The following is a 27,570-nucleotide window of genomic DNA, read 5'->3' on the forward strand; positions in this document are numbered from 1 at the left end:
TATGACTTACGACGCCAAACAAGTTTATTTCACCTACCTTGTCTCATCACTATCCCACAACCCCAAATGACTCTTCAACACCTTCCACTGCCTCCTCAGCCCCAAAGAACAGGCCCCTGTGACGGATCTGAGTGCTGGAGAACTAGCCCCCTATTTCAAATCGACAACATCCGAAAAGGAATCCACGAAAACTGCACGGCTAGCTCCAGTCCCAGTCTCCTTAGCACTACACCCATCACCCATTCACTTACTATGTTTGAACCAATGACAGAAGAAAAAGTCTCCAGGTTGCTTTCCACTGCTCGCTCCATCACCTACGCTAGCAACTCTCTCCCCACTCACCTCCTCTGGTCCCTTTCTCCAGCTGTCATTACCCACCTAACCATCATCTGCAACCTCTCCCTAACCTTTGGCACCTTCCACATCTCATTGAAACACTCCATCATATCCAACCTGCTAAAACAAACAACCCTTGACCCGACCAACGCTGCCAACTACCGACCTGTCTCAAACCTCCCCTTCGTCTCCAAATTACTAGAACGCCTGGTTCACTCCCGCCTCCCACACTTCCTCTCTAACAACTCTCTTCTCAACCCCCTCCAGTCTGGTTTCCGCCCTCTACACTCCACCGAAAGTGCTCTCACTAAAGTATCAAATAACCTGATGACCGCAAAGTCAAGGGGTGACTGCTCCCTACCAATCCTACTTGACCTCTTTGCTGCATTTGACACTGTCGATCATGACTTCCTTCTCACTATGCTCCGTTCTATCAGCCTAAAGCATACTGCTCTCTCCTGGGTCTCCTCCTACCTCTCTGACCGCTATTTCAGCATCTCCTTCGCTGGTTCTCCTCTCCACTTCCTCTTGCTGTTGGGGTACCCCAGGGCTCGGTCCTTGGTCCCCTTCTCTTTTTTATCTACACAGCTCCAATTGGATAAACCATTCACAAATTCGGCCTCCAATGCCATCTCTATGCTGACGACACCCAGCTATACACCTCTTCCCGTGACATCTCTGCACCTTTCCTCCAAAATAGCACTGACAGTATTAGAGTCAGCGGACAGACAATGTCCTACCTTTTTCTCAAACTTTGCCTCTCTAAAACTGACCTTCTCGTATTTCCGCCTTCCAACCGACCTCCCCTCAACATCTCCATTCTAGTGTCTGGCATCATAACCCCCAGACAGCATGCCCGCTGCCTTAGGGTCACACTAGACTCAGACCTCTCCTTCACCCACCACATCCAATCTACGACCCGAACATGCCACCTGCACCTCCAGCCGTTCCTCACCACGGACACGCTCAAGACACTCGTGGTAGCCCTCATCCACTCTCAACTCGACTACTGCAACTCGCTATTCATTAGCCTTCCCCGCATCAGACTCTTCCCTCTCCAATCCATACTAAACGCGGCAGCTAGGCTCATATTTCTATCCAGCCATTTCTCAGACGCCTCTGTACAGTGTCAGTCATTGCATTGGCTGTCCATCCACTGCAAAACTAAATTTAAACTACTTATCCTCACCCAGAAAGCTCTCCGCGGTGCCATGCCATCGTATATCGCGTCTCTCCTGTCCCTACACCACCCAGCGCGCTCACTCCAATCCGCTAACACACTCACACTAAACACCCCTATAAAATGAACCTCACATGCTCGCCTACAGGATTTCAGCAGAGCAGCACGCATCCTCTGGAACGCTCTACCCCAAGGCATCCGGACAATTTCTGATGCACAAAATTTCAGACGCATCTTAAAAATGCACCTTTTCAGGGAGGCATACCAAATCTCCTGCCCCTCCCTATGGCTCCCCACACCTTCCACCCTGCCTATCACATATGACCTCTAACTCTTCACCTTCTTACCGCCCCACCCCGTATGCTTCCTAATAATCGATTTCCACATGCAACTCCCTTACTGCCTGTGTTCAGTCATGTCTTATCTCTCCCCCCCTGTACCGCCTGTAGCACCCCCACCCCGTTGACTTCAAACTGTTTGTATATCACATGTTATTGTTGTATTGTCTGTGTTATCCCATGCCTGAAAAGCGCTGCAAAATAAGTTGGTTGTCGCTATACAAATAAAGATTATTATCATCATTTATGGCTCTCCAAAAAAACTCTCACTATTGTGCCAATATACCCATAACAATGGGACATGGAAGGGAATGAGTGTAGCCAATGTGATCGAATAGATGGTAGGGGGAACTGCCAAAAGTAATTGGACACCTGAGCAAAAATCAAGAGTAGTTTTACTTCCATATATTAATACTCAGTGGGGCCTTCTTTGGTCATAATGACATTGGATACTCTCTTTGTTATACTTTCTACTAATATCTGATATGCCTTGTCACAAATCTAACACTGGTTTACGTTGGTTTGAGGATATAGATGTTCCATGATTGGACCGGCCTGTACAGAATCCCCACTTGAAACCTACTAAACATCTTTGGGACAAACTGGAATATGTGGTCAAGAATTATGAACAGCATCCACCCAACTTTTTTATTTTTCCATCGATGCGGCCGTATAAGGGCTTGTTTTTTGCATTTTTTATCTGTGCCACTTTTGGGTACATTTGACTATATTGTAAAACTTTTATTTTTTTTTAATGATAGCAGGGAGAGAAAACGCATCAATTCTGCCATAGATTTTTTTTTCTTACACTTACAGCATTAATCATGCAGCATAAATGAAACAATCCATCGGTTACAACGATACCAAAATTCTTACTTTTTTTTTAGGTTTTTCCACTTTTCTGCAATAAAAACCCTTTTTTGGAAATCTTTTTTTTTTCTCTATCGCTGCATTCAAAGTCCTCTAACTTTTTAATTTTTTTATGTACGGAGCTCTGTGAGGGCTTATTATTTGCAAGACGAGCTGTAGTTTTAATTGGCACCATTTTGGGGTACATACGGCTTTTTTGATCACTTTTATTGCGTTTTTAAGCAGGCAAAATGCCCCCCCGCGCTGTTGCAGCGGGACAGCGCGAGATCCTATGTGATCTCGCGCTATCCCCAGGACGTAAGTTTACACCCTGTTGCGGGAAGTACCCCGCTGCCAGGACGTAAACATACACCCTGGAGCGGGAAGGGGTTCAATACGAAAACCTCACACTTGTACTAGGGGAACGTACATGCACCCCAAATCTTTTATACACGGGACAGATTGTTTTAGCAATGTAAAAAAATGTACAAGGACAGAGAACGACATGAGTAATGAAACCCTTCACTTCTGATGTCTGACCACCCACACTAAGGCACCTCGTAGAGTTTTGGAGAATACAAAATCTACAATAGCCACATTCATAATTGCCTCTCAGCATAACTCCAGTTGCTGCTCGGTGCCCGAGATGATAACCATTCTTCATTTTTTTACATCAAATTTCTATATCGGTGAAATAAAAAAATTGGCTTCCTCTCCGACACAGCAGACAAAAGAGGATTCCTTTCAATTATGTGCCGGTTGGTTCTAATGGCAGAGCGTATTATGGCTTATGGAGATACTCGTAATAATAATTTAAGTCCTCAGCCTATGCTTGAAACATCCATCATCGCTATTATTCCTCCTAGTCTTAAAATATGCCCAGAATGAAGAGGTATATTTGATATGCGGGGTAGTAGCTGTAAAAATGAAGCAATAAATTAGCAGCCACGGGTTTTCCGACTGCCTCTAGTGTTAAGCTGCCCAATATCCACACCGACTGATACTGGTGAATTTCATGTTTAATAGTGAATTTCATGTTCGACCAGATAATGAACACATTGTCTATATAACGTAGATGTTATCAGCAGCTCTTGAGCAATCAGTCTCCATACTATGCAAAGGTGCATGTTTGTGCCTGATCTCCTGGCATTTGATCCAAGCCTGAACCACCCAGCTTTCCTGACTTCACCATTCCTGACCGTGGATCATTATTAGACTATGCTTCTCTTATTTGCTGTCTGTTCTGATTCTTGTCCTGATCTACGTTGTGAAAGTATTCCGCCTGTCGTGACTCTGTTCTACGACTTCATCCCTGACTGTACCCTCTGGTACCATATTACAGCAAACCTGATCAAATGCATCAGTCGCCTCTTAAAGGGGTTGTTCAGTTGTAAACTATTGATAACCCAGCTACGACTGGACAAACCCTTTGGCCGAGACGATTTCTAGGGTAATGAATTGGGAGCGCCAATGAAGACCAGATCCTGATTGTTGGAGTAAAAGGGTAAAACCCAAGGAACTTCGGTTGCTGCTCCTTGATCCAGACCCAAGTTCAATGAGTTTTGGGGCACAGCACATTCACATCCACTGCCATGACGATAGATACAGCTCCAGTTTGCAACGGTGTGGACTAGTATGATCTTCATAAAGGTACCTGCTCAAAGCCTTAAAATGAAAGTTCTGAAGTATCTTCACAGTATCTACACCCAGTAGCCATGGAAAAACTCTTTTAGCCTTTTCCTGCAAATGGATGCACCATTACGTCTAGACTGCTGTGCCCTAATTAAAACCTGACGTAATAACCCATCCTCATGATCATGCAAATTCAAAGAAATGAGGCTGCATTTCAGTTTATGTAGTGTCACTGCGCTGGAAACTACATCACAGTCTCTTTCCCTTGAATTAGCATGATCACAGGACGAGCCACTGAGTGATTACATCACCTCTGAACTAGGAAAACCGCAATCTAGAAGTAATGGCCTAAAAATCTTCTGCGATGTCTATTGTTCCTTATTCATTCAGCTGCCAATCCCATTCCTGAGAGCAGAGTGTACACATGTTACATTGCCGCTACTCAGTTCCGCAGCAACAGCCAAAGAATGGACAGAGTGCTCCGCGGCCACTTCGCTCTAGTGGATAGTGGGCTCTAAGCTCCAAGACCTCGCTGATCAAAACTTTTAACAGATCTCTGGAAGCTTTTCTTTAGGCCACTTCCACATAAGCGACTTTATCGCCCGATTTTGTTGCGATAGCGCTACTAATCACATGTAAGTAGAGCTCATGCTTTCCTATGGGTTCTTCCACACGAGCGATGCTTTCTACCCTGCAACAATGCGAGACTACAAAATTGCGGCATGATCTATGCAACCGCGATTTGCAATGTTTTGTAGCCCATATTTCCCTATGGAGGTTTCTTTTCTGTTCCGTCGCAAATCCTACTGTAAAAACCCTAAACTAAGCCCTAGCAGCAGAAAAAAAAAAGTCTCCGGCACACATCTCCTCTTCACCTCCGGCACTTGTCTGGGTTGGAGGATCTGCCAGCCCTTCCTGGATTGGAGGATCAAAAGCCCAGCCTGCAGAAGGGCTGGCTGTGACTGGTTCTCGAGCATCATGGCTCAGCTAATCAGAGCCAATGCTCGATCAACCAATCACAGCCATTCATGCATTCAATCCAATCCTGGAGGCGGGGATTTTCCAATCCCTGACTGACCCGAAAAGATGCCTGAAGACAATTACCGAGAAGACGTGGCTGAACTGACAGCACTTCCTAGGTGTTATATATGTTTTTTTGTTTTGTTTTTTTATGCAGCCTAGGCTTATTTTTGGAGTGGGGCTTATATTTCCCCTCCCCCCTAAAAAAAAATTCTCGCATGTTGGTGCTACAAAATGGTGTGACTTTGTAGTGACACAAAATCGCGATATCACACGGACCACCGATTTTCTTGCAGAGATATCGAATCACCTGTGTGGAAGTGGCCTTAATTTGCCAGTGAAACTTCAATTATGAACCTAGAAAATCTTCAGATGCTGAATTATCTGGTTGGCAGATTTGATGGACAGCGCACATGAGACCCTCCATTAGCGGGTGGCATTCAGTGACACTAGTCCTTAGTGTTTTAGTCTATCATGGACTGTCATTCATTAACTTTCCGATGGATAGATCTTTAACTAAACTATTCCGGTGTTGCATGAAGCAAAAAAAAGACTCATTAAACAGTCTATGATTTTTTTTTCAAATGCCCTCTCTGGTGATTTTTTTATTTGTTCACTGTGTGGCTAGTATAGTGTATATACGGTATAAGTCGCTAGCATTATCTTGGTTAGCTATTTCTTTCTGTCTGAATCTCCAAGCCTCTTTTTCCTCAGATGGTCATATAATCTGAATTCTGACCAGCGCAGATCTACTTGGGATTATGTATTCCTTTTCTAGTCAGTTTCTCAGTTTGTGTAATGCTGTTACAAGGGTCTAACACAGACAATGCCTAGAGGGGAAGACAATCTCCTGTCACAGTTAGGCTGGGTTCACACAGGTCGGATTTGCCGAGGCAAATCCGCCTGCGGTCGCTAATCTCGGGATTAGCCAGCCATGTGGACGAGATTTCTCAGAAATCTCGTCCACACGGGACGGCCAATCCGCTGCGGTAAGTCAGGCAAGAACCGCGGCTGTGGCAACCGCAGCCGCGGCTTTACAATATGCAGCATGTCTATTTATTTCTTCTTTCCGCTGCAGCCGCGCTCTCCTCTATGGGACCGCCGGCCGCAGCGCAAGAGCGAGCGGCCGGGCCACTTCAAAGCCGCCGCGGGTTTTTCCGCGGCGGTTCTCCCAGCGGAGATCTCGCGGTTTTTGCTGCGGCCAAACCGCGGGATTTCCGGCGGGAATCCGCCCTGTGTGAACCCAGCCATACTGATGATGATCACATAGCTCCACGTTATGGATAGTGAAAGCGGACTCACTTTGCTAACCAACTAGCCTGGCTCTTGGACCAGACCCGGTGTGACTGGCAGCTGACCCCAGTTGCAAGACAATCTCAGATGGGGAATCTTGCTCATAGTTAATGAGGAAGCTGGGTAAGCGTCCTGAAAAAAACAACCCCACGCTGGAACCTCGGGGCTAACTATCTATGACAGGACACAGGGACGAAGTACAGAACACAGGGCACACAGAACAGGACTGACTTACTACGAGATGGGAAGGATGCACAGACTGGAGGGAAATGGACAAACGCACACAGGCGACAGGCTAAAGCACAAGGCATAGAACATACAGAACAAGCAGATATAGATCAAAACAGGCAAAAATGCTGGGCTGATGCATCATGGGATTGACTGAAAGTGAAATTAAAAAATCAAGATGGTGTCTGATAAGGGGGCTGCACTGCATGGAAGTGACTGGAATATACAGAGAAGACCTCCAGAGTGTGACAGGCAATCAGCTTAGTGGGAAGGAATGGAAAAATGTATTTTTGCCAGAATGGCCCTTTAAATTGTCTGTGTACAGTATGTCCACATTTCAATCATTGTAACTATCATCCACTAAGAACTCGTTTATCCTTATCTACACCTGAAAACATACAAAGTGTCCACAGAAATATCCAGGGCCAAAGAGATCTTTCCCGCGTTAGGAGGGAATGTGTGAGGAGCGGCTCGATCCAAAGACAAAATAACAGAAGGGAATTAATTTGAGACAATGAATCAATTTGACAAACAATTAATTTCTGACTGTAAAGGATGAAAAAATCCTCAACATAAATCTGCAATATGTTAATTTATGCGCGGATTTAACGTTTTCAAACAAAGGGGTGAAATTCGCATCAAAGTGTAAGTCACAAACTGCATGTTTCACGCAGATCTTAACGTGGATTTTGGTACAAATTTGGACGTGGCTAAGCACCTAAATCTGCTTTTTGTTGTCGTAGTCTAAGGGCTCATTCAGAGTGTATTTATGTGCGTACAATCGTGCGCACATAACCATGCGTCTATTGAAACCATTGGTTAGTGTCCTATAGTGTGTTCACATGTCCGTGTTTTACAGGCGTGCAAACACGCGCAACTGCAAAACATAGGACATGCGTGCACATAGGTCCATGCTGCGCATCAATATTCCCCGCGGGGAATCCCCTCATCATTGAACACTGACAGCATTGTCACATTGTTCAGTAATGATGGCATTCCCTATGGGGAGCAAAGAATCCCCTACCACAGCTGTAACAGCTTTGGCAGAGGATCGCGCTGTTTTCCCACTGCTTTCAATAGGGCCGCCGCTGCTGCTGGCAGCCCCATTGAAAGCAATGGGCTGCAGGTAACCCCTGCAGTGATTCTCGGGGAAGGGCTTTAAATATAAGCCCTTCCCTGAAAATCATTCCTAGCTTTTGTAAAACAATAAAAAAATATATAAATCACCTCTGCCGGGGCTCGGAGCATCTAGCCTGTCTTCTCCCTGTACTGCTCTGAAGCTCTTTCAGCAGGCGAGGATTTAAAATCCCTGCCTGCTGAAAAGGCTGTGTCTGATTGGCTGAGCGCTGAGGCAATCACAGGCAGCGCTTAGCCATCCTTATGAATGGCTGAGCGCTGCCTGTGATTGGCTGATCACTGTGACCAATCACAGGCAGCGCTCAGCTGTCATACAATGAATGGCTGAGCGCTCAGCCAATCAATCAGACACAGCCCTTTCAGTAGGCAGAGATTTTATATCCTCGCCTGCTGAAAGAGCTTCAGAGCAGTACAGGAGGACCAAGCGGCTAGATGCGCCTGAGCTCGGACAGTGTAGGAGAGGCGAGTATATATATTTTTTCTTTTTTTACACATGCTAGGGATGATTTTCGGGGAAGGGCTTATATTTGAATCCCTTGCCGGAAAATCACTACAGGGGTTGCTGGCAGCCCGTTGCTGTCAATGGGGCCGCCGGCAGCAGTGGCGGCCCTATTGAAAGCGATTGGCACAGAGCCTCGTTCACGCGTGTTTTGGCACGTCCGTGTGAACAAGGCCTCAGGCTTGCTTCAAGCAAAATTCTTTGAGGCAGATATTTACTGGGCTTGTAAAAAAAGTTTTTTTAAAAGTCCAAAAGAGCTGCCTCAGAGAACTAGAGTTTTTTTTTCTATACAGACAATTTTATCATATGTTTGTTGTTTTTGTTTGTTTTTTTCCTGGGGGAGGGTGGAAGAGAGGCATACCCAGAGATTGCTGTGTTCAAAAAGGAAAAAAAAAAGCTTTGATGCACCAAAGGTGAGAAGAAAATGTCACAAAAAAATATGGTCTGCAGTGTACTTCTTAACTCCCTTTAGAGTAAGATAACAGCTGACATCTTTTTTTCGTGGATGGATTTAACACAAAAATAAAAGAATGTTTCCTAGAAACACTATATTGAAGACCACCTACCATAAGCGAAGAAGCACCAAACAACTAAGGAAAAAAATAAATTATGTAAAAATCAGATAAAAGCAGCAAAGATGGAGACAAAGACTTATTGCCAGAGAGAGTAAAACTAACCGTAAACTGTTCTTCAATTCTATAAATAGTAAAACGATTAATACTGAAAGTGTTGATCAATAATGTAGGAGAAATTATAGACAGCGATGAGAAAAAAGCAAATCTATTAAATAGCTTTTAACATAAACTATCCACTAAATGTCACCAGTCTAAAGGCCCTTTTACATGGGCTGACAGTCGTTTAGACGACTGCACGAGTGGTGACGTCAACGCTCATGCAGAGTGTTGAAACAGAAAGTCCTGCCACCAGCTCGCAGGCTTCTCGCTCAGTGCTTCCCCCTCCTGTGGGAAGAGCGGACTGGGGAGCTTTTACACAGGACAACAATTCAGCGGGTACTAACAAGGTTTTTTAAGCTGACTGAAAAGTCAGCTTAACAACCGCGAATGACAAGTGAAAATTTTTTTCGCTTCATACTGAAAGATTATCACTCACTTCTGCTTGTTTAAACGAATTTTAGGCAATAATCGTTGTGTGTAAATGTCTCTTTACACAAGAAAAAGTTAAAAAGCTTAAAATGGGTTTTAAGAACTTTATAGTGACAGGGTCTGTTCCACTGGATTGGCGCATAGCTAATGTGCTGACGATATTCAAAAAGGGGTAAAAAAAAAGTGAACCTGGAAACTACAGGCCAGTAAGTCAGACTTCTATTGTGGATAAAATGTTTAAGGGTTTCTAAGAGATGCCATCCTGGAGAAAGCTCAAGGAAAATAGCTGTATAACTCCATATCAGCATGGGTTTATGAGGGGTCGCTCCTGTCAAACCAACCTGATCAGCTTCTACGAAAAGGTAAGTTCTGGAGCGGGGAGAGTCATTGGATCTTGTGCATTTGGACTTTTCCAAAGCATTTCATACTGCGCCGTATAAAAGGTTGGTATATAAAATGAGAATGCCTTGTCTGGGTGAGAATGCGGGTAAGTGGGTAAGTAACTGTTCAGGGATAGAAAGCAGAGGGGGGTATAAATGGTACATACTCTGGATTGGGTCACTGTTACTAGTGGGGAACCACAGGGGACAGTATTAGAGGGGGTCACTGTTACTAGTGGTGTACCACAGGGGGCAGTTTTGGGCCCTATTCTTTTTAATATATTTAGTAATGACCTGGTAGAAGGATTGCACAGTAAGATATAAATATTTGCAGATGATACAAAACAATGTAATTAACACAAGAGAGGACAGAATGTAGTTGCAAATGGATCTGGATAATTTGGGGGTTTAGGCGGAAAAGGGGCAAATGAGGTTTAACACTGATAAATGTAAGGTTCTGCACATGGGCAGAGGAAATACATGTCACCATTACACATGAAATGAGTAACACTGACATTGAAAAGGAGTTGAGGAATTTAGTTAACTGTAAGGTTAACCGCAGCAACCAGTGTCACACAGCTGCTGCCAAGGTGAATAGAATCATGGGGTGCACCAAAAGAGGTCTAGGGGCACATGATGAGAACATTGTTCTTCCTCTTTACAAGTCACTGGTCAGACCACACATGGAATATTGTGGACAGTTTAGCGGTACTCAAGAAGTACATATCAGAGCCTGAGCCAGTACAAAGGCGGGCTAATAAAGTAATAAATAGAATGGGCGGACTACAATACCCAGAAAGGCTATCAAAATGGGAATATTTAGTTTAGAAAAAAGTCATCTGAAAGGCGACCTAACAATTATGTATAAATGGACAATACAGAGATCTCTCCCATCAACAAACTACTAATGACCACTTGTTTATTAGTATGTATGTGTGCAGGTGCTTCTCATGCTCTTCCACTGATCACATGCTGGTGATGTCATCGCAGGTCCTACAGCATGAATCGTAAAGAGCATGACAGCAGCTGTGTGCTCAAAGGACCTTTGATGATGTCACCGTCATGTTATCAGCCACCGTCACTTAGCTCCGCCCCTGATCACATTACAATGACGTCATCATAGTCACATGGTCACGGAGCTCTGCCTCGTGACATCATCGCAGGTCCATCTAAAGCATATATAAAACATAGAGCCCTAACAGCAGGCATATTAACTTATTCCACAAGACTCCTGCTCGATTTGCAAACTGATTGGTTGTTTGGTGAATCAGCCAACCCAAACAACCAATCATTGTGAATCAGCCAACCTAAACAACCAATCAGGTTGCTGGAATTGTGATTCAGCCAACCTAAACAACCAATCAGGTTGTGAATCGAGCAGAAGTCTTGTGGAATAAGTTAATATGCCGCCAGCAGCCGTGTGCTCACGGGACATGTGATGTCACTGTCATGTGGTCACATGGTGTCTGAGCTCCGCCTGATGACATCATCGCAGGTCCTCCTATAGCATAATTATACAGAACACAGCATATCGGCACCTCTCTGCTCACAGAACCTGTGATGACGTCAACGCATGTCATCAGTCACCTGGTCTCTGAGCTCTGCCCTGCTACATTATCGCAGGTCCTCACAAACCCATGCAGTCTCAGTTGCTATGGATACAGCTTACTCCCTTTGCAGTATGTAGTTTGTTATGACAAAGCTGCACACCTGCATGGAGACTCCAATAAATAAAACTTCACAAATGTCCATATACATAGTGTATTTTGACTAACAACATTGAAGCATAGTCCTTCCCCACTATCTTCACATCTCCTGAACGTGATATCATGTAATCTCAACTGCTAATGCCGCGTACACCAATCCAGCCTTCATCTAATCGTCAACCGTTGTCCAGTGTTGAAACAAACCGTCGCTGTTCTGCCAACATGTCACCATAGAGGGTTCAACGCCGCCGTGAAGGTAATGCAGCTTACATGACACAGCAACAAACCACGATTTCACCTCAGTCACTAGCTGAAGTTTGTACTTCTTGTGCAGTAGATATGCAAAAGCAACGAGCCAACATGTCTCTTCAGCAAGTAGCTGAAGTTCGTAAATCACATGTAGCTTATATACGAAAGCAACAAGCGAGCATGTCTCCTCAGAGAGCTGTTGAATAGAGCAATTCATCAATTTTGCTTTTACCAACTGCAATCTCTTCAGAAACTTCACAGGTTTAAATGTTGCAGTATGAGTATTGCTATTTTGTACATTTACCAAAGTTTTCTTTTTCATAGCTGTTTGCAGTGTTCAACAAAAGAGCTTACTATTTGCACAGAAATATTTTGATCAACTCCAATCCCTTTGACTATATACAGAAACACTGCTACTATAAATAATACTAATAACTAGTCTATTTATACTCAGGACTGTGACTGTAACAAGAGGGTATCCTCTACGACTAGAGGAAAGAAGGATTCTACACAGACACAAAAGGGGGTTCTTTACTGTAAGAGCAGTGAGACTATGGAACTCTTTACCCGAGGATGTGGTAATGGCAAATTCGATAAGGGTTCAAGAGAGGCCTGGACGCCTTACTTGACAGATACAATATTTTATGTTATAATCATTAATAACTTCAGAAGGGTCAGTGATCCGGGGATTATTCCAATTGCCAGATCAGATTTTTTACCTTAAATGGGGAAAATTGGCTTCCACTTTATGAGGGTTTTTTTTTGCCTTCCTCTGGATCAACATTGGGGTTGAACTAAATGTATAAATAAATAAATGAGTGGCAGCAACCTTGGATGCAATTTCTTTAAAAAGGCAAAAGTTTATTCTTCCATAAGAATTAAGGGAACAACGTTTCAACCTGTCTTTTCAAGCTTCTAGATGTATACAAGTTTTTTTTCGGCCTTACATTCTGTTACTATGTAATTGTGCTGTAAAGCTATATTTTATAGATTTCAGATGTCAATTTTCTGAACAACTTGTCATCATAGTTGGTCTAGGCAGGCTGTCGTCTTGGACTACAATTCCATAAGTTAAAATGACAAATCACTGATCTATCTTTGCTGTGATCTGTGGTCCGGTCTGGGCTTCCGTTGATGGGATGCTGATCTATTATTCGACATGAGTGATTTTTCTAAAGCAGCACCCGGCAGCGACCAAAGAATACAACAAGGCAGTTATTTACCATTGGTCACCATCTGTCACTCTCACTCACTTCACAACAAGGTGCCAATTGTGGTCAAAAAGTGGTGTAAACTGGCCACTTTGACTGTCCAAAGCCACTAATATACGGTCAGCTTAAAGGGCTTGTCAATTCGTAAACTATCCATGGCCTATCCTGAGGATATCCTCAGGATAGGCTATGAATACTAGATTTGGCTAGGGTCTGCCACCTGGGATCTCCACTGATCAGCTGTTTGCTGGGCCCACGTGCTTCTGCACAGAGATGATTTCTGCAGAAAGCAGACAGCTCAGTTCTCACCACAGTGGCCAGGCTAGGAGTTGCAATACATTTATTGCTATGGGAACTTTCCCTGTAATACCAAGTCTAGCCACTGCAGTGAGAACGAAGCTGTCTGTTTCTTGCATAAATCAGCTCAATGCACAAGCACTTCGGCCTGGCAATACAGCTGATTGGCTTGGGAGGTGGATGCCCTCCAATCTACTATTGATAGCGTATCCTAAGGATACGCCATAAGTAGTTTACAACTGGACAACATCTTTAAGTATACAACTATGTTTGACTTGAAGGCCTTGGGCTACCAAGACAACTATTTGGCATCTCATGGTCGTGGGGCAAAGGGATTCCCCTCCTTTTTTATGAGCACTTAGATGTCACATTGAGCATTGACTATGGCATCTACAGTAAAGGGTTAAAAATGCCGGAATCAGAGGTAACTCTGGGCTGTTGCAGGCAAATGTCAGCTGTGCACAGTAGCCGGCGCCCCTTGCATTTGAAGCAGGCTCGGCACCTGAGCCCATTCTGTATGTACCCCGCACACATCCGCCATATATAAAGCGGATGTCACGAGGGGGTTAATAAAATGTGAGTTCTGCTTTTACGGTATAAACACCTCAGGTTCACCACAGGTGACGCTGCTCTTTAGAATTCATGTTCACTCTCTCCTGTTACAAAAACATGACAAGTCGACGCCAAGATTTTAAATATTTGCGCAGTCCATTACACTGCTGATAAATTATACATCCAGAGAGCTCAGCTAGGAAGGGAGTCACCTCTCCCGCAATGATTCAGTCCCCTTGTAATTAAAAATTGATGGTTAAATAAAGCTGGCATAATGCATTATCACGATTAATATTTGATTGACTCTAAATGTTTCTCGTATTTCCTTAGGACATGGGAAAATTGTATAAACATGAGCAAAATACATGTGTCTGTAAGAGAAAGATACCAACCCGTGAGCGGAATAGCAAATAGGTCGCAAAAAAAAGGAGTGCAACTTGTTGGGTCTTCAAGTTAGTGACTCTCCTCAGTAGGGAGTCTCCCCAGGCACGGGCAAGAGATCGGGTGAATACGGAGGTGAGGCGAGGGTGTCATGACGTTTTTCCTAAAATATTCCTTAACATTGAGCGCTGTGTGGGCAAACAGTGGACTGGTTCTTCCATCACAACTACGCACCCGCCCACACAGCGCTGAGTAATTTTTGACGAAAAATGTCATGACACCCTTGTCTTTCCTAATTTTTATTTATTTTTTTTACAACTCGGGAGGTTTAAAAAAAAGTTCACTGGAGCCGAATGCAACCTTCCCCAACAACGTCGGCTGGCGTACCGCCTCAGAAGGGTTCCGCATATATTACTAGAAGCCTACTAGTAATACCCCGCCACCAGAAGAAAATTCCTGTTTCGTTTTGGGTACCCCTCGTATTACACAGGAGGTAGATGGAGATGGTGGAATAGGAAGACAGAGCAAAGAAAAGCACATTGGCTCAGTAGTTAGTGCTACTGCCTTGCAACACTGGGGTCCCTGGTTCAAATCAGGCTAAATATAGATAGTGAGCCCCAATAAAGATGATTACCAAGAAGAAAAAGAAAACCATTAGAGATGAGCGAGCATACTCGCTAAGGGTAATTGCTTGAGCGAGCATTGCCCTTAGCGAGTACCTGCCCGCTCGAGAGAAAAGGTTCCGATGCCGGGGGCGGGCAGGGAGCTGCAGGGGAGAGCGGGGAGGAACGGAGGGAGGATCTCTCTCCCCTCTGCTGACTGCTGTAACTCACCAATCCCCCGTGCCGGCACCCGAACCTTTTCTCTCGAGCGGGCAGGTACTTGCTAAGGGCAATGCTCGCTCAAGCAATTGCCCTTAGCGAGTATGCTCGCTCATCTCTAAAAACCATGCAGATCTTGTCCTCGGCAATATTTCTACCTGTGGGCTTCGAGGTAACGGTGCTAACCACTGAGTCACCCTGCTTTATGGAGAGCATCACTAGTGTTAATGATTTCCGAGTGCATGCTGTTTTCCATTGATTCGGCTCTGAGCACGATTTCCTGGGACATCAATACACAGAAGTATTTTTGTGCATTATATATTTTACATTCAACTTTTATTGGCTTTTTTTGCAGAGAAAATACATCTTTCAAACGTAGAAGTATAGTGAGGCGGTACATTATAGAGAACACAATAAAGCAGGAGCAGCGTAAGCAAAGAGAGATTCTAGTGGATTGTAAAGAACAGCAGGAAAACCATCCAGCGTACAGAAGGCATACTGGTAGAAACCTTCTTGGGCCACATAATGAAGAAGAGACGCAGTCAGAAGCACCGAGAGCAAGTAATAACCTGTGATACAGGGGATACAACCAGAATAAGAGATACCTGGTCGAGGACACGTCAGGGGTGCCCTCACACAACCCTATAGGAAAAATAAAAATCTTATGGCAGTCAGAAGTTGCTGACACAAAAAAAATTTTATAGGCCGCTTCCACATGGGTGACGCAATATCACCGTGAGAAAAATCGCTGATATCGCATCTGTGTTCTGTTCAATATCGCTGCATTTTCTCGCAGCATTATCTGTGTTGCTACAAAGTTGCACATGACGCTACAAAGTCGCACGACGTTATAGTGCTCTTTTGCCGGGATTTCGGGGGGCTTGAAATACAAGCCCTACCTTGAAAATAAGCTCTGGCTGCAACAATAATAAAAAAAACCAAAAAACAGAAAGATCTGTCTTCAGGCAATTCCTCCTGGTCCAGGGTTTGAAAAACTTCGCCTCCAGAAAGTGATGCTGTCTCTAATTGGTTCTTGAGTGCTGTGGTTCAGCCAATCAGAGCCAGCGCTCAATGAATAGCTGCGATTGGTTCATCGAGTGCTGTCACAAAACATCGGAAATCACGGCTATATAGAGCAGAACGCGATTTTGTATTCTAGCAATGTCGCAAGCTACAAAACATTGCTCATGTGAAAGAACCCTTTGGAAACCATGGGCTTCTCATACACGCATTTTGTAGCACCGTCGCATTGGTACAAAATCGCGCAATTTTGTAGCCCGTGTGGAAGCCGCCTAAATTTGATAATAATCTTACTGAGCCATAGGCAGAGGCCCGCACAGAAATATCAGTGGTGACGGGCTGGCTCCTTACTGCGCATGCGCCGGCTGGGCCTGAAATCCATAAGTGTGAATTTTTCGTGCGCAATTATTTCACACAAAAAATATGCATGGTCCATTATCCTGTGCATTTGCACAGGATAATAGAGCATATGAAACTAATAGACATTTCAATGTACAGGACCTTGACTGTGAGTTTCTTTGAACACGCAAATGCGCATAATTTGCGTGCGCAAAAAGTACAATAATAAACACAATTGCACATGCAAATATAAAACGCCTGATGCACAAAAAACGTGGCTCAAATACACATACACTCATGTGATACCGGCCTTAAAGGGAACCTGTCACCTACCTAATGACCATAAACTAACGTTTGGTGCTGTTAGGTGAGATGACAGGTAGCCGGGTGTTTTATGTGTCATACTCACCTGCTTCCAGGTTCCCGCTGTGGCCGCCTGTGAAGCTCCTGCATGAGCTGAAAACAAGTCAATGGGTGAGCACGCGCACAGGACTCTAGAGGTGTTGGATTTTCTGCTGGCACATGCAGTTCAGTGGTGAGCACCATGGGAACCAGGAAGTGAGTATGAAAAATACAGCACCCGACTCCCTGTCACCTGCTCTAACAGAGCCATAAGTTTTTTGCAAGTGACAGGTTTCCTTTAAGGCTAACTGCACACGGGTGAGTGCGATATTGAGCCGTGAATCAAGGCAACATGCAGTTTCCCTGCAGGTGTGAGTCGTTTTTATGTCAAAACCACCCTGCATTTCTTTGGGGAAGTGGTGCGATATGAGGGGGGGGGGGAGGGGGGTTAAATCGCTCATGTGTAGGACTCCATTTAAGAGAATGGGGTTCATATTCATGCAAGCTTTGCGTGTCTCGCAACGCACAAATCTACTATGATTTTCTTGCCCATGTGCAGCCGGCCTAAGAGGTTAAAAAAGGTGGCCATCTATTTTGTGCAACGATTGCTAAGAAACGAATGCAAAACTTTAGGCCGTCTATTAGTTGAAACCAGCCCACGCACTAAAAGAAACATATACGCCAACAATCGGCTCTCCATACAACTATCTTACCTTGGCTTTTAAGGTCATTTCTATTCCCCCTCTATAGACGGCACTTCTCATGTAAAGGCATTGCAGGTACAACTAAATATTCAGAGAACTGAGATGGAAAATAAATCGTCTTGACAGTCATTATTCCGGATAACCTATAGACAGGCCGGCAGCGCGGCAGAACTATTGGGTAAAGCAGCAGGGTTCTGGGCTGCATAAAGTACAAGCAGCGGGAAGCGAGTGTTTATTGTGCTACTTTATACATTATTACTACGACCTCTGTTAGGCCTCCACCTGAGGAGCTTTTACACAGCAACCTGAAAAGAAGAAAAGTCACGCACTCCTTCCACTTCACAAGCTGATAAAAGGCAGAGCTTTCTACCATTCACGGAGTACCTATTAGACATCTGCAGGAATTAAATCCAATGAATTGAAATATTGCAATTGGCACCGACAACACAAGAGACTGCAGACGTGAATCTGACCCGCTAAATCCTCTTACACATCACATGAACGCTTCTGTTCTAGAGTCAGTTTGTACAATGGCTTACAGGCGATGCGCGATCATTTTATTACTTTCATGAAAAAACTTTGCAAATAATCTTTATTACAAATATCCCACCATTCTGTGTGTACGGCTTCCATGCAGACCTACAGCAATCACAATTATTGACCCCCTCCCCCCACAGTGCAAGTTCGGTTCCAACTTCACAAACTTTCAGCTGTTTGCAAAAAAAACTATTAAACAAGAACAATATAAATAACTCAAACACAACCAATATAACAAGTGGTTTCTCCACATTCCCCACAAGATGCTAATTTTACGGACTACTGCAGTCTCAGAATTATTCACCCCTTCATGACGAGCGTCTTTAGTACTTCACAGAGCACCTTTATGCTGTTATGACCGGCTGCAGATATAACGCATAGCCAGTGGCTTCTGACAGCGTTCCTGAGAAATCTTAGCCCAGTCCTCATGGGTAATGGCCTCCAGGTCACTAATGTTCTTGGGTTTGTGTTCTCTGCAGCCGCCTTCTTAACATCCCATCAAAGAGTTTCTATGGGATTCAGATAACTGTGACAGTCCAGAATCTTCCAGGACTTATTCTGAAACCAAACCTTGGTGGTCTTTGAGATATGCGTGGGATCTTTGTCCTGTTGGAAGGTCAATGAAGCCCAAGCTTCGGCTTCCTCACAGGAGGCGTGACGTTTTTGACTTGGATTTCCTGATACTTGATTGAATCCATCTTGCCCCCCATACACTGCAGGGTTCCAGAGGAAGCAGAGCGGCCTCAGATCAATCGCCGAGCCACCGCTATGCTTCACTGTAAGCAGGAGGCTCTTCTCAGTGTTTGCTTTATTCTTCCTCCTCCAGACATAATGCTGATCGGTAAGCCTGAAAAGTTCTGGGCTTTTTTTTATCGCTCCACGGAACAGAATCCCCAAACCTCTGTGACTTATTTATATCATAGAATGGCAGAGTTAGAAGGGACCTCCAGGGTCATCGGGTCCAACCCTCTGCTCAGTGCAGGATTCACTAAATCATCCCAGACAGATATTTGTCCAGCCTTTGTTTAAACACTTTCATTGAAGGAGAACTCATCACCTCCAGTGGTAACCTGTTCCATTCATTGATCACCCTCACTGTCTAATATCTTTTCTGTGTCTCCTCCCTTTCATTTTTATTCCATTGCTTCTAGTCTTTCCTTGTACAAATGAGAATAGGGCTGATCCCTCTGCAGTGTGACGGCCCTTTAGATATTTGTAGACAGCTATTAAGTCTCCTCTCAGCCTTCTAATTCGCAAGCAAAACATTTCCAGATCCTTTAACCATTCCTCATAGGACATGGCTTGTGGACCATTCAGCATCTTGGTAACTCTTCTCTGAACTTGCTTCAGTTTGTCTATGTCTTTTTTAAAGTGGAGTGCCCAGAACTGGACACAGTATTCCAGATGAGGTCTGACTAAGGAAGAGTATCGGGGGATAATGACCTCACGAGATCTAGACTCTATGCTTAATACATCCCAGAATTGTTTGCCTTCCTTTCTGCTGCATCATACTGTTGACTCATGTTCAGTCAAGGATCTATTAGTATACCTAAGTCTTTACTTAGCCCAATTCCTCCCATTCTGTATGTGCTTTTTTTCTTTTGTCTTGCCCAGATGTAGGACTTTGCATTTCTCCTTGTTAAATACCATTCTGTTAGTCGCCACCCACTGTTCAAGCCTGTTTAGATCTTTTAAGATCTCTCTCTTCTCTAGTGTTAGCTATCCCTCCTAGCTTTGTGTCGTCGGCAGATTTGATCAGTTTCCCATCAATTCCCTTCTCCAGATCATTTATAAAAATGTTGAACAACACTGGTCCTAGGACAGAGCCTTGTGGTACCCGACTTGATACATTCTTCCACTTGGATGTGCAGCCATTTATGACCACTCTTGGCATACTATCACTCAGCCAGTTGTGAATCCACCTAACAGTTGCCTTGCTAATCCCATATTTGGTAATTTTTTCAATAAAGATGGTATGAGATACGTCACAAAACTCAAGATATACTATATCTACTGCATTTTCTTGATCAACCCAGTGGGTGATTCTGTCATAGAAGGAATTTAGATTCGTCTGACATGACTTGTTTGTTACAAACCAATGCTGGCTCTGGTTAAGTACTCAATTTTTATCCAAGTACTTGCATACATGCTGTTTAATAATTTGTTCAAAGATTTTAGAAGTCAGGCTCACAGGCCTGTAGTTTCCTGGGTCCACATTTTTCCCTTTTTTGAAGATTGGAAAAGAGCAAATGTTGTCCCTATCTTCTGGGACTTCTCCCATTCTCCAGGGATTTTCAAAGATTATGGCGAGTGGTTCAGAAATTACCCCGCTGCTTTCCTTAGTATCCTAGGATGTAATTCATCTGAGACTTCAATCAATTTAAGTTAGCTAAGTGTTCCCTTGCCATCTCTCTGCTTATAGGTAGCATGCATTATTTTATTCCCCCAATAGCACAATGAAGATCAGTTGATGTTGCATCTACTTTTTGAGGAAAAACAGATACAAAATAGGAGTTTAAAAGTTCGGCCTTCTCAACATCATTTTTAACCAATTCAGCATTTTCATCTTGTAAACATCCTATAGCATCTTTGACTTTTCTTTGGCTTTTGACATACTCCACAAATCCTTCATTGCTTTTTGTCTCTGTTACAAGCCTCAATTCATTATTAGCTGTTCTGACACTTGCCCTACAGTTTCTGCAGACCACATTATATTCTTCTTTAGATATTTCCCCCTCTTTCCATTTGATAAACATATTTTTCTTTGTTTTTAGCATGTGTGTAAGTTCTGTGTTCCTCCATCCTAGTCTCTTTAAATTCTTCCTTTTTTTAGGAATTGTTAACAATTGTGCTTTGAGAATCTTATTTCGCAATATTTCCCATCCTTCTTTGACATTTCTGTCCTTAAGAACATCCAGCCATTAAATCATTCTTACACTCTTTCTGAGTCAATTAAAATCTGTACCTTTCCAAGTCCATTAAAATCTGCCTCAGACTTCTTTCACACGAGCGCATATTGGCCAGCCATTTTTGCGCTGTGATCTGATGCATTGCATTCCTGTTTTCCTCCCCTTCCCCATGCAGGCTCACCTCTCGTTCTTCACCGCTCTTTCTTTGCAATGGGAGGGAGCAGGACGGGGGGCGGAGCTAAGCGCTGATCCGCCCCTCCTCCTCCCATTGAATAAATAGAGAAGTCCTGCAGCACCACTTTCAATACCCAAACATGGGGAAGAATTCTCTGCACAGCCGATCAATAAAGGTGAACCAACCTTTGTATACTGCAAACTTGATAAGTGAAGGAGATCCGCAGCAGACAAGGAGATGATGTAAAAAGATGTTCTTTTATTCCAAATCCATAAAAGCAAACTGTACAGGCAGCGACGTTTTGACCATTGCTGGTCTTTATCAAGCCCCTCCTCCTCCCATTGATGGCTATGAACAAGGGGCAGGACATGGGCGGAGCTAAGTGACCGCCCTCTCCCCGCCCCTTGCCATCAATGGGAGGGGGAGTCGCAGACCAGCGCTTAGCTCCACTCCCGTCCTGTCCCCTCCCACTGCACAGAACGAGCGGGGAGGAACAAGAGGTGAGCCTGCGATGGGGAGGGAGGGGGAATGGGAGATGGCCTGGTGAGGTCGGTGCATTTACGCCGGCCTCACTAGGCCATATGAAAGGGCGCTTAAACGTTTGATTTGTGCGCCCCTTCACCAGTTTTTTCACTAACAACGTAGCGTATATCAGCCCAGCTGTGAAAACGGACGGCCAATATACAGTCATGTGAAAGAAGCCTTACGTTGAGGTCTGAGTCTTCTCAGGTCTTCTTTCCCTCGTTATCCAAAATTCAAGGATAGCATGATCACTGCCTCCTAAGGTCCCAGCCATCTTTACTTTCTCAACCATTTCCTCCCTGTTGGTAAGATTGGGTCCAAGATAGCAGATCCCCTTGTTTTCTCTTCTACCTTTTGGAAGATAAAGTTGTCAGCAAGAGCGGATAAGAATTTGTTGGATCCATTACTTTTACCTGAGGTTCCCAACAAATGTCTGGATAGTTAAAATCTCCCATAATCACTAGGTCATGCTTCTTTGAGAGCTTGGCCATCTGAAATAGTTAATCCATATCTTTTGCTTGCCCAGGCGGCCTATAGTAAATGCCTACAATGGTGTCCTTTCTGTTATTTTCTCCGGCATCCTTAGCCAAACTGTTTCTACAGAACTTCAATGCTCTGAAGCTTGAATCTCTGTGGAGATGTGTGCTTTTCTAACATACAATACTACACCTCTTTATCTTTTATTATTTGTGTAGAAACATTTTAGTTTTTGATCAGTGTCTCTTTCACTCCTCTACTTTCCTTCAGATTTTTTTGTCTCTGTTCTTTCTTTCCACTTCTAATAGCGAGGTTCTCAAATGTATTAATTAGCTGTATATTTTTTCCTGGCCTTTCACTTCCCTTCCCATATTGTTCTAGTGTAAAGCTCTCCTGATGAGTGTTGGAAGGCGCCTGCAAATATATGCTTTCCTGTCTTTGTAAGGTACAACCCGTCTCTAGCAAGCAGTCCATCATATAGATAATTCACTCCATGGTCTACAAATCCAAATGCTGACAACACCATCGACATAGTCAGTTGTTCACCTCTAGAATCCTGTTCCATCTTCTTATTACATGGCCATACACTGGGAGGATGGACGAGAAGACCACCTGTGCTCCTAGTTCCTCCACTTTCCTGCCGACGTCTTCAAAGTCTCTGCAGATAGTTGCAAGGTCCTTTTTTGTAGGGTCATTACTCCCTACATGTATTAGTAGGAATGGGTAGTAGTTTGTAAGACTGAAGAGCCTTGAAAGCCTATCAGACCCATACAATTTTGAGCATATTGGAGTCAACTCTGTTTGTGGTTTTGGGTCAGTAGAGGTAAATATCTTGGAGTTCGGGCATAAAGACCTTCAGCACTGCGTATGCGCCTGACTGTGCAAATGGAAACCTTAAGTGCTGCTGCCAACAAATCTTGCTGCAAGTCTTTTGCAGTTACTCAAAGATTTTTGAGCATCTGCCTCCTCAGGAATCTGGTGGCATCCGCTAATAGTTTCCTCTCTCTGTCACATCCAGGTAATGTAGCCAGTGTGCCATTAACTTTGTAAATTATGCATCCAACTATATCTCTATGAATATTCAGTGCCTTTGCTATCTTTCTGTATCCTTTTCCTTGTTTATTCAAGGCAATGATCTCTTCTCTTAACTTTTTGGACCCCTCTCTTGTCTGCCATATTTCTAACATGAAATCAAATGTTACTGTCAACAAAGCCCTCGCGGGTCCAGGTATCTGATTGGAAGGGTTTTATCTCAAACATACCTGATGCAACTATTGAAACCCTTGATTAGCTACACCAGGTGTGCTTGAGGCAACACCAGGTTTGTGAATGTGTGCTCTTAGGTGGGGGGGGGGGGGAATGATTTTAAGACTGCAGTAGTCATTAAAAGTGGCATTTTGCGTTGTATTTGGATAAACCACTTGCTCTATTAGGCTGCTAATACACAAATGCTAGAAGAAGCCGCTAGTGCTCACATTTTCCCCCAAACTGCCAGGCTCAACCTGCAAATGCAGCCTGGCAATTTGCACTATTACACGAGCATTAACGGCACTCATGTAATAGCAGTCTAAGGCTGAACAGTATTTTCCTGGACAAAATAGCAGGGAATAATGTGCTATTTTGCCTGGGATTTTGTCCCACATCTGCGCTGCAGGCTCATGTGGATGATGCAACAGGCACTTTACTGCTCCATGCCTGTTGCAAAGGTTGGGTTCCCACTAGCGTTTGCCATTCAGTTTGCCTGCTTTGTCAAAAGAGCAGGAAAACAGAATGCTGGATCCGCCTTATCACGGAAACAAACTGCACCAGATGTACCGCAATTCAAGTGAATCAAGCTGTAAAGTATTTCCCTACACAGTGGGTGGCTGGCAGCGTTTCTGTCCAAGGATACGATAGTACCACCGACATCATATATCAATGATAAGCCATCATTTACTACGGAGAGAAAACCCGTATAAATAAGCTATTCCTTTTTTTCTAAAGGCTGTCTCTTTATATACCATGAGTGGGGAGGTACCTGTTTTACAATCCTTCACATGAGCCATGGTCTGCCTGGTGACAATTCCCAAATCTTGTAGGATATGTCCAAACCGACGTCCCCTCTCTGCAAGTACATGCCGACCGTCTCCAGCAGAGATATTACCTAAAGCAATGCACAGGAGAGTGAAGGAAGGACATTATTACATGAGATTCACTGTACCTCATGGAAAAATATTCTAAGCATTGACTCCTTATAACAATTTGTCTTAGTGACACGACAGCCCTATCACTGATTTCAGGGATATTTAAGACTTTTTAAATATTTAAAGAGGTTGTTCCACTTCTACCTGTTTTGCTGCAGGAAGCAGACAGCTCTGTACATTGCACAGTGGCCTGGATTGGTACTGCAGGCTGCATCCCATTCACTTCAATAGGACTCAACCTGCAGTACTAACTTGAGCTACTGTGCAATGTATAAAGCTGTCTCTTTCCTACAGCAAAGTGGAACAAAAAGAAATATTATACCCCAAACATATACATTTACTGAATGCAGACACTGTACATGTTTCAAAATACCACCCAGCACTTAACATGAAAAGTAATATTTCCCCGTAATTGGAGGCTGCAGAGGAGGAGAGCATATATTTCTTTGGGGGGAAAGGGAGGTGATAACATGAAGAAACGTTATGAAAGTTCCTGAATTGCCACCCAAGTCATTAGAAGCTCTACAGGAGGAGAGCATGGCTGCAATACGAAAGCAAACAACTACAAAAGTTACAGCAGCACTCTGCAAGCGCTAACATACGTAATCACTGCATATTTACGCATGAAGTCATAAAACATAAAAAATGCAATGAATACTTGCGCAAAAAAAGTGTAATGCCCAATGAACATACAGAGTTTTGGTCCATGAAAACCCTTACAGAGGTGGTAACACTGGCTGATGATCAATTAATCAAGGGAAATTTATTAGAAGCACCTGGCTGCTACTTACACTCTTAAATCCTATGGCAGCAGTAAGGAAGTACTTAAAGGGGTTGTCTCGCGCCGAAACGTCTTTTTTTTTTTTCAATAGGGCCCCCGTTCGGCGCGAGACAAACCCAAAGGATGGATTAAAAAAAAAAAAGATATATTACTTACCCGAATCCCCGCTCTGTGACGACTTCTTTCTTCCTTCTCCAAGATGGCCGCCGGGATCTTCACTCACGATGCACCGTGGGCTCTGTGCGGTCCATTGCCGATTCCAGCCTCCTGATTGGCTGGAATCGGCACACGTGACGGGGCGGAGCTACGATGACGACGCGGGACCAGCTCTCCGGCACGAGCGGCCCCATTCACAAGGCAGAAGACCGGACTGCGCAAGCGCGTCTAAAAACGCCAGAAGACAGCGAATTTAGACGGATCCATGGCGACGGGGACGCTAGCAACGGAGCAGGTAAATGAATAACTTCTGTATGGCTCATAATTAATGCACGATGTATATTACAAAGTGCATTAATATGGTCATACAGAAGTGTATGACCCCACTTGCTGCCGCGAGACAACCCCTTTAATTTTTAACACTCTGCTTCTGCATTTTGTTTTTGTTAAGTTAATAAATAAATAGTGACAGTGTAAAGGCCCTTTTAGGCCTCATGCCTACGGCCGGGTCGGATTCCGACTGCGAGATTCACGCAGTGGGATGTGACCAGTTCCCCGACATTGACCTCCTGCTTACCTGTCCGGTGTCTTCTCTTCCCGCTCTGCGATGTGCTGGCTGACGCACAGCCGCGCAGAGCAGAGCTGGTGCGTCAGTGGTGACGTTTCTGAAATAGGACATGCCGTGATTTTAATACCTTGCGAGTTTTCAAGCGGGCAAAGCATGGCTGTCAGCATAGGGTTGCATAAACTAGTGCAATCCCATGGCAGTGTGCAACGAAGGAAATTCCAAGCGGAATTTCCGTTAGTGGGCATTGGGCCTTAGGGCGGCTTTAGACGCCGGATATCAGCCGGGTATTCATGCCGGCCGATATACGGCGTCTCTTTCTGCAGGGGGAGGGGGCAGGAAGAGCCAGGAGCAGTGCTCTGAGCTCCTGCCCCCTCTCTGCCTCCTCTCCGCCCCTCTGCACTATTTGCAATGAGAGGAGGCGGGGCGGGCCAAAGTTCCGGGAATTAGCCCCGCCCTGCCCCCCCATTGCAAAGAGTGCAGAGGGGCGCAGAGTTGATGGAGAGGGGGCGGGAGCTTAGAGCACTGCTCCTGGCTCTTCCAGCCTCCTCCCCCTGCAGAGAGGGACATCGTATATCGGCCAGCGTGAATACGCGGCCGATATACGGTCGTCTGAATAAGTCCTTACTCAGGATGACTGTTGGGTGCTAAACTACCCGACTGCTGTCCCAGCAATGATCGCTCTACATGAAAGATCCAATCATGAGTCTACATGAAAGATCCAATCAGATTCATCACTGATCGTTCTCTTACTGCATGTCGTTACACCTAACAATTATCGTGCAAACCATTCAATCCATCAAATGCTTCACACGGGCACGCGCATTACAAGGAGATTAGAGCCCATTAATTTCGTTCACATTTCCTTTTTTTGCACAAGGATTTATTACTTGGGCAAAAAAAAAAAATAGAACCTGCTCTATTTTGGTGCATATTGTGCAATACGCAAGGTGATGCATGAAACACTTCGCAATTCTGTGAAACAAAGATCACATCTGGAACTCAATAGACTAAATTGCACGCAAATGATCGTGCCCTGAAAGCGCAAAAATAGAATAATATACGGCGATACTCACGCACAAAAGCTTCTGGTTGTTCATCTGAGATTGCATTTACCTAATTTTAAGACCTTCTAAGTGTGACTACCCACTTGCGTTTTTTTTCCGCTGCGAATTCGCTGTGTTTTTTTTTCCAATTGTCAATGGGACTTTCTAATGTTAAAAACGCAGGGCACCAAAAACACAAGTTGCGTTTTTAACATTAAAAAGTCGCAGATGTTTTTTTATAACGTCCTGATACGTAAATCACAGAATTCAGAGCACTTCGTTTTTGTCATGACTGTATATAATATTTTTTAGCACAGGTTTCTGACATAACGGCACAAACCACAAATACATTTCACCGACACCTGTATATTAAAAATTTCCAATTTCTTGGCCGCTATGAAATCCCTCCAGCACAAAAACCCTGCCAACTACTCTCTGCACCGAGTAGAGGCGCAGAAAGTGAAGCGAGTGCTCAGATTTTTCATCCCTCTGGTAGGTAATTGACCTGCAATGAAGGAAAAACAATTGGAGATAGGACCGCTACCTAATTTGTTTCTGTCTGTTCCTGAGCTCATCCCCAGACTAGTAAGCGGACGCACCAT

At 44.2% G+C, this 27,570-nt stretch overlaps 1 protein-coding gene across 1 annotated transcript in view; it reads right to left on the minus strand.

The window, feature by feature from the left end:
• The window catches only part of PIWIL4 (piwi like RNA-mediated gene silencing 4), a 133,434-nt gene extending 109,122 nt beyond the window's left edge, over window positions 1-24,312 (minus strand). Inside the window, exon 1 of the mRNA XM_066586812.1 lies at window positions 24,255-24,312. Within this exon, the coding sequence (XP_066442909.1) occupies window positions 24,255-24,282 (28 nt within the window). The 5' untranslated portion in view covers window positions 24,283-24,312. The remainder of the gene's footprint in view (window positions 1-24,254) is intronic.
• Window positions 24,313-27,570: the final 3,258 nt, after the last annotated feature.

This window comes from Eleutherodactylus coqui, chromosome 1 (assembly GCF_035609145.1).
Source record: "Eleutherodactylus coqui strain aEleCoq1 chromosome 1, aEleCoq1.hap1, whole genome shotgun sequence".
In the NCBI taxonomy this organism is placed as follows: Eukaryota; Metazoa; Chordata; class Amphibia; order Anura; family Eleutherodactylidae; genus Eleutherodactylus; species Eleutherodactylus coqui.